This window comes from Amblyomma mixtum, chromosome 6 (assembly GCF_055824585.1).
Source record: "Amblyomma mixtum isolate Tamu chromosome 6, ASM5582458v1, whole genome shotgun sequence".
Classification (NCBI taxonomy): domain Eukaryota; kingdom Metazoa; phylum Arthropoda; class Arachnida; order Ixodida; family Ixodidae; genus Amblyomma; species Amblyomma mixtum.
The window spans coordinates 99,892,096-99,905,895 of NC_143017.1; the positions used below are offsets into that span (position 1 = coordinate 99,892,096).

At 48.1% G+C, this 13,800-nt stretch overlaps 1 protein-coding gene across 1 annotated transcript in view; it reads left to right on the forward strand.

The window, feature by feature from the left end:
* Positions 1–13,800, forward strand: part of LOC149339841 (uncharacterized) — a 56,400-nt gene that overhangs the window by 19,562 nt on the left and 23,038 nt on the right. Inside the window, exons 6-7 of the mRNA XM_089551006.1 lie at positions 9,729–9,875; positions 12,117–12,317. Of these exons, the coding sequence (XP_089407132.1) occupies positions 9,729–9,875; positions 12,117–12,317 (348 nt within the window). The remainder of the gene's footprint in view (positions 1–9,728; positions 9,876–12,116; positions 12,318–13,800) is intronic.

Here is a 13,800-nt window from a genome sequence, read left to right on the forward strand (position 1 = left end):
TTTTGTAAGAAGTTTAATCACATAACAAAGCTCTGAGTCCCTCCCTTTCTTCGTCGACTTGCTATCCTGCTGATTTCAATGCTTTCATCATACGGAGCTGCTATTGTGTGTGCTACATGTCCAGACGTGTGTCTACGAGCACAGACTGCAGCCCAGCTGTCTTAACGCCCACAGAATATACTGGGGGTAACTTATTCAACGCCCCTTGCACGATACGCTGCGTGAGCAGAGTTCTCAAATATGCGATAGGTGCTTTAGTTATCGGCCAAATGATGCCTTAAAACTGAGGGGATGATGCACGTAGCAGTGTACGCCCCCAGTGGGCAGCCTGCTTCCTAGCGTGTCTTCACAGTGTGTTCAACCACAAGCCTGAGAAGGGGTCACTGCAGAGAAAAGGCGCGGCGTGAAAAATCATTAACTGCGAGAGGCGAAGCTGCTCAGTCCTTTGCCCATCTCTCTTCGACACAGATGAGCGGCACAAACGCGCTGGACCATCAGGCCTCGGAGAACCTGGCAGATTTCGTGGGGTCGCTGGTGGCGCACGCAGCGTTCAGCGCCCTGCCTGCTCACCAGCGTCGAGAGATGCTGCCTGTGGCCAACCTGACCGGCGAGCAGCTCTTCTTTGTGGCGCGATGCGTCATCTGGTGCACGGCCGCTGGCGGCTATTCGCAGAATCAAGGCTTCGGGAACCACGCCGGCAAGCGCGCACGTTGCAACGTGCCCGCGATGAACACGCCCGCCTTTGGCAACGCTTTTGGCTGTCCGCCCGGATCCAAAATGAATCCGGCGGACAAGTGCCTCTTCTAGAGACATATCCGTGCGAGTGCTCTCAAGTCAGACGCCGATCATCCAAACCTCCGCGCACGCATGATAATTTTTACACAGCAATTGACGTTTCTTCCCTGTAAACTTCTTCCCCCATTCCAGGCGTGTAGCCTGGCATCTTCGTATGTATGCTCGCGCTTTGCTGCTCAGCCGATTGATCTTTATTTTATCCCTCACTTTCCTCTCTGGCACGTTCTGGGTCACCTTTATTCCTTCGATTAAGTTGTTTTTGCTGGCTGTTCAAACTATAGCTTCGTAGTAGACGCGCCTTCATTGTCACGCTTACTTGGGTGAAAGTGGTACTCGCAGCAGTGCTTGCTTTTGCTTGACGTTAACCTGAACGGGAAGCATCCATTAGTGGTTCCGCAGTTAATGTAGTACCTCTTTGAGCCTGATTGCGCTTGTTTTTTTTTCTTCGCTGTAAACCACTGAGTTCAATCGCGCTCAAGCTAGTGCTGCAACTTAACATCGATTATGGGCGTATTTAATTTGATCATGACGGACTCTCCCTGAGAACTTAGAATTTCCGCAAGCTTCCACGCTGCCCATCGGTTCCTAATTTACAGCTTTCTGAAGATACGCCTGCCGGGCTGTGCAACATGTGGTGGTGCGTTAACGTTATCAAGATAAACATATTGCTACTAATCTTTGTAGTGTTTGTTCATTCTTCAAAGCTGCCGGCACGCCGCTTTATCACTTTGCTTCTGATGCAAGAAGCACCCAGATTTATCTCGATTGATCGAATCCAGGCGGAGCAGATTCTACGTTGTTCCAGAATGTTCTGGTAACTTTGCACGCTTTATCTCGAAAGTTTGCTATCATCTGTAAATACAGCACGCCGAGAGCGGCGGCAGTTCTGTCCGACGAGTCGAGCACACCTGTTACTACGCCATCTCCGAGTCATTTAGTTCTTTACAGGCGCAAGTCAGTCTGAATAAAGAGTCTCGTTTGAAAGCCATTGTTGCTGTTTTCCTGCTCGCCGAACTGCAGTCACCACTACGTGACATCTGGTAGAGGTGCTGACCTGCTATTCTGCTATGCCCATCATAAACAGAACCTGGTACACAGTCAATGCCTGTCGACCGTGTGGCAGCGCTGAACGCCTGGAACGACAGCGCCAAGCTTCGAAACGTTTATTTTGCAATGGACGGCCCTGCCAGAACGGGGTTTGAAAGCCACGAATCTTGGAGCAAGCCGGATATCCAGCGCATCTCCTAATAGACGATATGCGAAATGCGCAGCGCCATCTCTCGACGCTCCGAGAACTAAGTCCTCCATGTTGGCACGGTACAGAAAACGAAACCGCTGCCCAGCGTTGGGTTAAAACGGCTGCGCTTCGTTTGAAAAGTAAAATGCCGATGCAGTGTTGCGCTACCCTCTCCACTGTGAAAAGACACTACGATGCGTGCCAGAACTAGGTGCGTTCCAGCTTTTCGCTTTTCTATTTTTTTTACTCCGTCCCAACGTTTTAGTAACACAAAACGCCATGCGAGGTATCATGTGTCAGCACGCGGATCAGTGCGCAGCTTTCGCTTTCTGCGCTGATTTTTGACAAATCTCTCGAGGTGATTTGCGTTTAAATTAAGATAAGGACCACAGCCTTTGTTGTCTCTGATCAAAATTTGAAGCCGATTTCGTGCATTTATCAACTCCCCGGTCGGGCGTGAATATATATATATACGCATACTTGAACAACTTAATAGAGAAGGTAATTTTTTTGAGCGGGCCAATCGCTCGTGCCGTGGCGAAATAAGTTCACTCGAAGAACCATATGCCGATTACTGCTTAGTTTGCTACGTGTTCAGTTAAGTTTTTCCCGCGTTCAATTAGTTTTAGAAGGGCCAGCAAACTCTCTGGACCATACGCATATGAAGCAATAAACCCTACGTATAAAAACTGAGGTGCGAATGCTTTATTTCTTAAGGATTCCTACACCTTCCATATCTGCGGCGATGAAATTCTAAAAAAAAAAAGAAGCGAATAATATAGCTACTTTATTATGAAGGAGGGACGCATTTCTAAGCTAGAAAGTTCGTGCAACAGTGTTCTGAAAACGCTTCAGGCCGTCAGATTTTATTATCGTTGTGGCAAGCTTCAACAGCTTGCTTCGCAACAAAGCCATTTGTCCAAGTTTGGGAGTAAGCTAATTAAGTTTCGGAAGCAACCGAACATGCTAATTTCGCCCCTGCACACACAACTTGACCAGCGTGTCGAGTCCGTGCAGGCACCTACAGCTGCACGCTTTTTCTCTAATCAAGCCGCCGCGGTAGCTCAGTGCTTATCTGAAAAAAAAACAAAAAAAAACTGCGTCTTTGCTTACATTTTCAATTATATATGCCCACTTTCTTCTTGGTAATATCGATTGACAACATCGCAATACTCGCCTCAACTGCGTCTTAAGCACGACGCGGTTTCAACGAATTGCGGCGAAAATCAACCGACGCCGGGCTCTGAAACGGTGACGTTGAAAACCGCAGATGCGCATTGTACATTACAGTAAAGGAATCGAATTACGCAGCTGGTCGAGGGTCTTGTGAGATTATACTGCAATGCACGAAGCTCCTGGCGTCGGCGCGAACGAAAGTTCGCACTATCACAGAAGTTTGTCAACACACGTGCGCACTTACCGCAAAATAATCGCTCGCTACCCTACCAGATGAATTCACGTCCACCTGGGAATAAAATAGCCATGATAATGCGTGATGCTTGAACTGGTGCTTTAATGCGAGCATTAAAACGACAACAGCACACGGTCACGGTTCGACTTTCCAACCCACTTTCGAGTGCCGATTATTGCGATCATCAGCGCCAGACTTCAAGCGAAGCTGAGGACGCGGTAGGAGTAAGCTGGCGCTTATTGAAAGCACCTACATTTAGTCAAAGATCAGCTATGAAAACAACGCAGCAGCTGAAGCTTGCCTGTTGAAATTCCACTCGCAAGAAGAAAGTACGCATAGCAAACGATGCACCAGCTCGACGAGCTCGACCGCGCCAAGATGGAAACCGGAAGTTGTGGGCGCGGTGTTGCCAGACCGCCAAGCAATTTCGCATATCGTCTATTGCTGTTGCAGAGGGCATACTTAAACAATCGCGAAATGGGCCCGCCACAAATTAACGTCGAATAAAGGCAGCTGTGATACTTTACCTACATGCGGTATCACACAAACTGAAAAAGCTAGGAAACAGAGCGGGGGTTGATATTTTCTTCTCGGCCCCGAAGAAACTGCATCAGTTGTGCAAAGGAGTAAATTCGTGAATTCAGTGTACTATTTTAATAGCGCTGTAGAGTGCCTTACTTTGTGCCTAGGAAAAAAAGTGCAGTTTACGTGATGTACAGACCGCTAAGTGGAGGTTGGACGGAAAAACTTATTGAATCCGGAAATTCCTGCAATGACCCCTGCATTATTATGGGTGATAGAAACATGGACTTGAGCACTCATGAAGCTAGATCGATGTAACTAAAAAATATACTAACGTCGTCTTCTTGCCTTAAATATGTCAACCTACCAACCAGAATATTTACGAGACCTGCAAGTTCAGTGAACATATGCCTATCCAGTCTAACCGACAGCGATATACAAGGTCTTTCACCAAACTGTTTACACATTTTTTAAAAATTAGATGATCCCCTCCGGCAAGTTTTAGCGTATGACCTCTGGCTCTGCAATTTGGCCTCTAAAGTTCCACACGTTTCTAGTCACACTCGCCGCGCGTGCCACCTGCTGAGGTGAGGAGGAGTGGAGAGGGTAGTCAAGAACGCCGCGCCGCAGAGAAGAGGAGGAGGGTAGCGGCATCCCATCAGATGCGCGCGCTACCGCGGAAAGGGGTAGGTGTTGCACTTTGATGCGTTCAATGGAACGCTGGTTGTGTTCATCATCGTTAGTAACTTTATTCCCACACTGTGGGGCTGACACCCCTGCTTTAGACGGCAGCCATTGTCTCGCAGGCGGTGGCAGCGTCTTCGGCCAGTTGGATTATCGTTGCTTGAGTCTCCGTGTCGGAGCTCAGTAGAAAGGTCTCCCACTGGTTCTTAGAGTTTATTGATAGTTTATTGATAGGGTGTCCGAGGACGTTCCCTCATCATATGGTCGAGCGTGGCCCTGAGAATTTTTCTGAGAATTGTCCCGGGTATATGACGCTGCACATATAGCTCAACTGTGTTCGATGCAACGTCCGCCGCGTAGAGCTCCGGTGGACGTAAGAGTGCACGTTGTTGGGCGAGTCGGTCGAATACATACTTAGCAAGAGAAATGCACAAAAAATACACGGATGAGAAAACTGCAAGGACGGGCTCATACTCGCGGCTGACTTTATTCAGAAATAACGCATATTTATACCTCCATGCATGTCAAAACTTTGCCTAAAGCGCACATGCCATCAACCTTTTTTTTTCTTTTTTATACAGTTTGATTAATACATCACTTACGCAGTGATCACCTGAACCATCAATGAAAAAGCCTCTGCCAACTCACGCGGTCATGACTGCGCCTCAAGATTTTGGTTCTAGCCAGCAAAAGCCGGCATGACTTACCAGGCTTAGCCAAAGTACAGCCACAGCATGCCACCCTAGCCAAAGAGCATGCGCCGTAGTGTAAGGGCAAATTTCCTGTTCTTCGTCGAAAACTGGTGCTGCCCCCTCGTCTGGCCGTTCGTTTGTAACTAGCTATGGCCACCTGTGGGTGCAATAAAAACGGCCCAAAAAAAACAGTACTGAAATTTTTGATCAATACCCGTATCTTTACCCGAATTTAAAAAAAAAATATAGCCCGAGTTTCCCCCCCCCCCCCCCCCGAATTCAGGAGAAAAATGAAACCAGAGAGCGAAGGGCCCTAGGCTTAAACTCAAAGCTCCAACCGCGTTGACCCATAGCTAGCTCATGCGTCGAGTTAAACCTCACAAGTAAAGTTCTTACTGATATAATTCTCTGCGAAAGTGGTTTAAAAATGCTACTTTTGGACAGGTACCGAACGATAAACCTTTGCGCGCAGCTTCACTACGCTTATTACTCCGTGACAATCCGCATGCATCCAGTACACTCGCGCGTCGTACAAAGCTCGGGTAGCTCGGGACCACTGCGCCGCGGCTCCCGCGTCTTCCGCCCTGTCCGCAGCCTATGGGGAGAAGGACGCGAGGAAGCGCGGGAGGAAAGGCGCCGCATCGAACGCTCAGAGGCAGAGGAGGAGAGGCAGTCTCCCAACGTCCGACGAGCTGCGCGGCGGCGGCGCTTTCGGCGGCCGTTCCGTGATCGCGAAAAGCCGCGGCTGCTCCTGCTGCCGTGGGAAGAAGCACTGCACGACGGCGGCGTTGAGCGGCGGTGGCCGGTGGGCCTGCATGGCGCTGGGTGGCACATGGACCGACTTCCAGAGGCTGATCGCCGAACCCCTGCAGGCCCGTCTTTCGCCGCGCCTCGACTCTCAGGTGCGTCCATCGAGGAATCGATTCTCGCGAAGCCGCCATCACCACCTGGAACGGCGATCATACATGTGCTTCCTACACTCGCGTCTGCTCGCGGGGTTGCTGCCGGCTAATATGAGTTGCTGCAACATTGTGTTTGACTGCGGCGCAATACATGCGCTGCGCATGGCCGAATTCGCGGTCGGCCTGAGATGTCGTCGTCGTCGTCGCTACGCTGCCTAGTGTTCAAATTGTTCAAATTAATGCGCCGAGGTCGACTATCTACCAGGTCAAAATCGCTTATAAGGAAATGTCACTTCTGAAGACGTCGCCTGCTGAAGCCCGGATGAATTCCGTTAGGCTCGTTTTGAATTGTGACTGGTCAACCAACCGTCTGATCGCTGGGGGAAAGGGGGCGCGCCCGTTGCGCGAGCGGTCGCATTCGAACGTGCGTCTGCTCTCGTCGATGCACGCGCATCGTGCAAGCATGCGCTGCTAGCCTCTCTATACGTAACCATCGTCCAAACCGTTTTCGGACAAGGAAAAGACGGCGAACGACTTACCATTTTCGCGGCCGGCGCGGTCATATTGCGCCTTCCCGCCACAACTGCCAACGGTCCTAACCATGGTCCTAACGGTCCGTTCCTAGAGCGCCGCCGTTGCGATACGCACCGCGAGCGGCGCGCGTATTCGAAAGGCTCGAGTTTCGAATGCGGTGAGTCGAACGTCGAAATCTAGCATTGCTAGCGGCGCACCGCGACGATCTGCAGTACATCTCACCACCAGAATCCATGGACGCCGGCATGGTACGTAGAACGCTGCATAGCGGCTGACGGCTGGTACGTCTTCGTGCACTTCTCGTCACTTTTTTTTTTTTTTTTTGTCTAACGACACCGTGTCTGGTCATGCCGGTGTGCTAAAAGGCGGCAAGCACGGTGCGCCGGAAATGGGATATATCGGTTCTGGTCGGCTTGCTCGTTACTCTTTGCCGACTGCCGGCATTCCATCGAAATCAGTATCTTGCGTCATATTTCGGGCAGCATGCCTTAAATTCTACGTCACCTAAGCTTCTGCCATTCTTCGTCTGTTTGTGAAGGAGTTCTGGAATTCGCAAATTATAACAGCAGCTGGTGTGACACCTTGTCTATATTTCTCAGCTGCCTACTGTATGACTGTGCGGCTCTGAATATACCCCAAATATGTCAGCTACATCACGCATACTGTGCTACCTGTTGTGTAATGATTTTAAGACCTTTTTTAATCATGAGCTAGAACAGCTTTTACAGCAGTGTCCTGTTAACACACCCCCATTAATATGGAAAGCTCAGATTATCAACAGCTTTTCTGGAGACCAAAATTTTTCAATGCATTTACTCCTCGTAAAATGAAAACTTACTGCCTGAACAATGAGCAAGGTGAAAATGCACGGGGCCCATTGGAATCCATGTATATTTGTACCGTTAATATGAACAGCAATGAGAACGAAATTCCAAGTGCCTCCACCAGATGTTCTGCCTCTTGTATTTCGAGTGGAGAACACCAGCAAAAGGCAGTGCAAGAGTGCAAATGCTGTAGTAATGATTTGTGTAGGCACCGCTGTGTCTTGTCCCTTCTGTTCTTCTGGCCTCGTGCTGTTGTGCTGTTGCACTGCAAATCATGCATGTCTGACCAACGTGCCCACCAGTTCATGTTGTGCTGTAGTAGTGACCTAGCTTTGTGTGTGTCTATGGTTTTATGCTTAACAGTGGCAGGGCACCTGGTTGACATGTCTTACCATTTTCCACATTGCGTGAATGGCTGTGAAACAGATTCTTTGTTCGCTACGTCGAGCTTTCAAGATTGTCAGATTTCCACTTTACTGCCAGCCAGTAAGCACAGACGCAGTCCGTAATCATAAAGTTTTTTTTTTTTTTTTAACAATATTTCTTTTTGTTCTTCATTATTTGTTATTATGGACTACTCACTTTGTGGACACTTTTGGTTTGGAATCAAAGTGTCCATATTAACGAGGCACGAGTGTATACACTTGCCATCCACTGCCACACATGATCTGCATTCTATACCCCACAGAGTCCAGGAGTCCATCTGGCTTCAAAGCTCAGATGGTTTTCTTGTAGTTACTTACCTTGTAGCATCATTCTGCTACTCATGGTGCTCAGCCATGGTTGATATCAATTCAATGAACAGGCAGAAAATAAGCACAATAAAGGGCATGCAAGAGATAATGGGCTGTAGTCATCATCGTCATCAGCCTGACTGCGCCCACTGCAGGACATAGGTCTCTCCCATATCTCTCCAACTGACCCTGTCCTGTGCCAGCTGCAGCCACCCTATCCTCCCAGACTTCTTAATCTCATCCAGCCATCTGTCTAACAGTTAGGATGAACAGAGGAGCCACCCTCCATACGCAATGCCTTATGACCTCGATCGTACAGGAATCTCAGAAGAACGCTAACATTATCTTAACTCATAGGAAAATGGACATCAGGGACTTGAAAAATTGCACCAATCAGCTTACTGTTTTTTTCTTGCAAGGTAATCAATTAGGTAATTGCTAATAAGAATAGTATCAGCAGAACCTTAAGATTTCAATCAATCAAAGGACCAGGCAGGCAGGCTTTCATAAAGGCTACTCTACAATAGATTGCTAGAATGCATTTGACTCAATGGAAACCTCAGCATTCATGCAGGTATTATGGAATCGGGGTGTAGAAGAGCCACATGTAAAAATACTGGAAGATATCTGTAGCAACTGTATCTGTAGTGGGGGGCAACAGAAGGTTAGTTGGGTGGGTGAGATTAGAAAGTTTGCTGGGATAAGGTGGCTGCTACTGGTGTAAGACCGGGTTAATTGGAGAGATGTGGGAGAGGGATTTGTCCTGCTGTGGGCATAGACAGGCTGATGGTGACGGTAATGATGAATGAAGGAGCAGTTTCAAGAAGCGGCAGCAAAGTATGAACTCCAGGACCCACTCTGTGGGAACTGTTGTCTTAGGAAGCACACTCTTGGACGAACTGGTGCTTTACTTAAAAACAGGCTCCGAAAAGGTATGGTAACTGCAGCTTTTCTTGAGTTTATTTTACAGCTGTTCTTACCTCGGCTTTGCAGCATAATCGTCGGTGTTGGTGTCTGCACTGCAAACAGCCGCACAGTCAGCATGCAGTGACATCAATACACTGCAGCACGGCAGTGCAGAACAGAAATTATTCCCCCCTTATGTCACGCCAGCTAATGCTTGGCAACATACTCACTCGTAACCGTCCCGTGAATCTTTTCACCCATTTCTCAACAATGCATTGACTCGCCGAAGTGCGAAGGTGCTCAATCGTTCACAGGCACTGCCACTGCAGGGAATCAATATAGTGACGAGCTGTGTCACATTTTAGCAATGTGAATTGTTTTGGCAAAAAATTTCTTGGATAAATCACCAGGCCCTCTGAATGAATGTCATAGCGAGCTGTTCCACTGTTTTCATTTTTGTTACATTCTTCTTTCTCACCTCTGGCAGGGCGATGAATGGTGTTCCGATGCCAGACGCTCGACGACAAGCTGGGCCGAGATGCAGGCCAGTCGCAAGGGACTCCCATCATCGATGGAGGCACTGTACTCACTCGCATCTTCCTACAGTCCTCACCAGGGCGTGTCACTCGACCAGGTAGCTTCCCTAAACAGTGCCAGCAAAGGCCCGCGGCTTGGATTCGGAACTTTTGTCACTGCAGGGGTGTAGCAGCAGTTATCTCAAGCGATATGCCTGCTCTGTCATGTGTGCCTAACTGCACCAAAGCATGAGACCATGGCACAAAACTCTCTCTTTTTTCTATTATTGTGCCACTTCTACTGCAACTACTCTCAGTTTGACGGAAAGGGCCTTATGGTGGTCATTTTTGTTGTAATGGTGCCTTAGTGAAATGAGTCTCTTGAAAGTTGGACGAAGACGAGATGGTCTTGCTTCAGCTCGGCTCTGCTTGCGACAGCAGGAGTTGCTCATTCCCCTGATGTCATCTTATTTGCCCTGTTGTGATCACTGAACAGGTTTCCCAACAGCAACAATCATGCAAGTCGGCCCCGCCACGGTGGCTGAGTGGTTACGGCGCTCGGCTGCTGACCCGAAAGATGCGGGCTCGATCCCGGCCGCGGCAGCTGAATTTCTTGAAGGCGAAATTCTAGAGGCCCATGTGCTGTGCGATGTCAGTGCACTTTAAAGAACCCCAGGTGGTCGAAATTTCCGGAGCCCTTCACTACGGTGTCTCTCATAGCCTAAGTCGCTTTGGGACGTTAAACCCCAATAAACCAAACCAAACCAATCATGCAAGTCGTCTCCTGCAGGAGGGTCTTCATTCTCAGCTGGATAGTCGTCTGTGCCTTTCTGCACTGGCAGTTTTCGCAGAATTAATGGCAGTGCTGTGTAGCTCTTATCGTAGCTGTACTGTGAAAAAAAGGAGGTTATAGCAACACCAAAGAGATTTTCTGAATGTCTTCAACTGGTTTGCGTACTTCATTCAGTTTTGCGCAAAATGTGCAGCACTTGTATTTGGCTGACATTCGGACACTAATGTTGATGCCTGGGTGGATGCAGGGACTAGGACGGCAGGGGAGCCACACAGACAGTGGTTCTTCTCTCTAGTTCCTTGTTCCGATGGTCTTTTTTTTTTTTTTGAGCACATGTAGGCATGTCAGCTGCATTTTTTGACTCAAGCTGTTCTGGAATAATCCTAATATGAGCCGTATGTTCATAGGGATGCTCTCGATTTGTTCACGTATAATATGGGGCTTTATCTGCTTGATGGTCTTGAAACATGCCATGTTGACATAATTATCCACAACATGCCCCGCTTTGATGGCTGAGTGGTTGGGGCTTTCGACTACTGAGCTCTGGGACCTGGGTTTGATCCTGACAGTGACGGCCACATTTCGATGAAGACAAAACTGTGCGATGTCAGCGTACATTAGAGAACTCCAGGTGGTTGAAATTATCCGGAGCCCTTCACTACGGCATCCCTCACAGCCTGAGCCGCTTTGGGACGTTAAACCCCATAAATCGTTATCCATAACGCGCAGTTGAGTATATTCAACAAAGCATAGGACTGGCACCGGAATTTTATTGGTATGGTTAGTACCATAAAAAAAAGACAACAAAAGCAAAGAAGTGGATGGAACACGTGCCTTCAGTCGTGTGTTCTTTTTTTCCGTTAACCTTCGCAGAGATGATGCGCCAATTAGCCTGCAAAAACGTTCTTACTGGAATGGAACCTTTTAGACGTGCTGCTTGTGTGCATTCAGCACCTGCAGTTTGCTGCAATTGTACTTCATCTGAGCCCCGCAGCGGTGGCTCAGTGGTTACGGTGCTCGGCTGCTGATCCGAAAGACGCGGGTTCGATCCCGGCCGCGGCGGCTGAATTTCTTGAAGGCAAAATTCTAGAGGCCCGTGTGCTGTGCGATGTCAGTGCACGTTCAAGAACCCCAGGGGGTTGAAATTTCCGGAGCCCTTCACTACGGCGTCTCTCATAGCCTGATTCTCTTTGGGACGTTAAACCCCAATAAACCAATAAACCAACTTCATCTGAGTGAGAGTGCAACCTGTATTCTTGTGATCCAAGACAATGGCAGTATTGTTTCCCATTTTTTAAAGTCAGAGAACATGTCCAGCATAAGCCATGCCTATGTTGACATGTCCACTGACTCTGGTGACAAGGAAATTTTGGGGGGTGGGGGGTAGCTAGGCAGCAGCGGGCACAGGATATATAAGGCTGTATAAACAAGATGGGAGAGGCATTTGTCGTACAGTGGGTATTACGTGGCTTATGATGACGATGGTGTTGTGATATGTGCATTGCCATGCACTCTGGCGTACTTGAAGCGCAGCGTTGTGCAAGGTGCCTTCTGTGGCTGGTGGCAGGAGCAGGATGGAGCGGGTGCCATCCCCTGGTGGAGGTCAGAGCCAAGCGCAACGATGCTGTCCCCTCATGACGCCCAGCGGTGCCTGCGTGCAAGCACCAGCGGCAACACCAACGGCAGTGGTCACTTCTACTCCCACTGGAACCAGCCCAGTCCGTGCCAGCGCCCTGGTCTCGCAACCACCAACAATGGAACCACTCATGTGAGCACAAAAGTACCGTATTTTCCGGTGTATAAGACGCGGCTTTTTTTTTTTCAAAAATCTTGTTGATGCGTCCTATACAAGGGTGCGTCTTATACGCTAATTTTTCCTTTTTTTGCGAGTTCAGAAATTGCTCAGGCTCTTGTTCAAGTTTTTTTCACCGAAAAAATATCACTACCAATGACGCGGTTGTAACACGGTTAATACTTCAATTCGTGGGCCGCCATGACCCACTTTCTTTAAGTGAACTTTATCATGAAACGACGGGGATGACGACTTCCTGGATCACAAACACGCACCATTTCGGAGGCCCCAAGCAAGAGTAATGTGAAATGCCAAAAGATGGCGACAAACATGCTTCTCGTCATTGTCAGGACAAGCCAAGACAAGCCGGCGTTCTTTTTTAGCCACACTTTGCAACTTTCTTTGCTCCGTGTATGTAGTGAGAAGAGAATGTGTCAGTTGCGTTGGCTTCAGAAATGGGCGAACTTTTTGATAGCACATTCGAAGATGAAGACTTCGAAGGTTTTAAGTAGAAATAAAATGCTGTTATGGACATATGGGAGAGCTCTTTCGTTCTTTCTTTTTTCTAAAACGTGGGCGGGTATGGCGTGAGTGTTGCCTTTTTCAATCACTTAGCGTTTGCTTAAGAATTTCTCACCGGTACGGTGAATTTCGTGATGGTCACGCAAGCGTGTTTAATTAAGCCTCACTAGCCTAACTGGCTAAATTGGGGTGCGTGTTATATACGGGTGCGTCTTATATACCAACTTTTTCAATGACAGCCTGCATATATGGCATGTGCGTCTTATACAGGGGTGCGTCTTATACACCGGAAAATACGGTATTTTAGGCAAACGATCAATGCAAGACTGCTACAGCCTCTGGTCTGACTAAGAACAAAAACAAAAAAAAACAATGAGTTCAGTTGGGAAATTTGCGACTGAAACCAACTCGTTGAAAACCATTTGTTTTCGCACCCTCCGGGCTCAACCATTTGAGCCCGAAATTGGTGGTAGCAGTGGGAAATAACTGGTCACCCAACCAGGCAAATGGACCACCAACTAAACTGTTGCACCCAAATGGTTTGAACTATCCAGCCAGAGAAAAAAAAGAAATTGGGAGTGGCTCAAAAGCAAGGTGGTGATGTAAGAATACAAGTTAAGGATTAAAAATTGATCAAACTAAAAGTCAGTTCATATTTTTCTACCAATTCTATCGCAACCACCCTGAAGGGTGAACGAACTAGCTCAGTTAACCACCCTTTTTAACTGCAATAAATTTATTTTTACAGAAAAATGGCGAAGTTTTAGATGACGCTGTTCCGTTTGACAGATCGCCTTACAAAAACCTAAAAAAAAGAAATACCAAGCATGGCAACAGTTGCTACCACCCTGTTTCAAAGGGTAGGCTCCTAACATCCATGTATCCATCCATCCATTTGTCCATGGTATGGTCAAGAAGGCAAGACACAGTGAGTGTG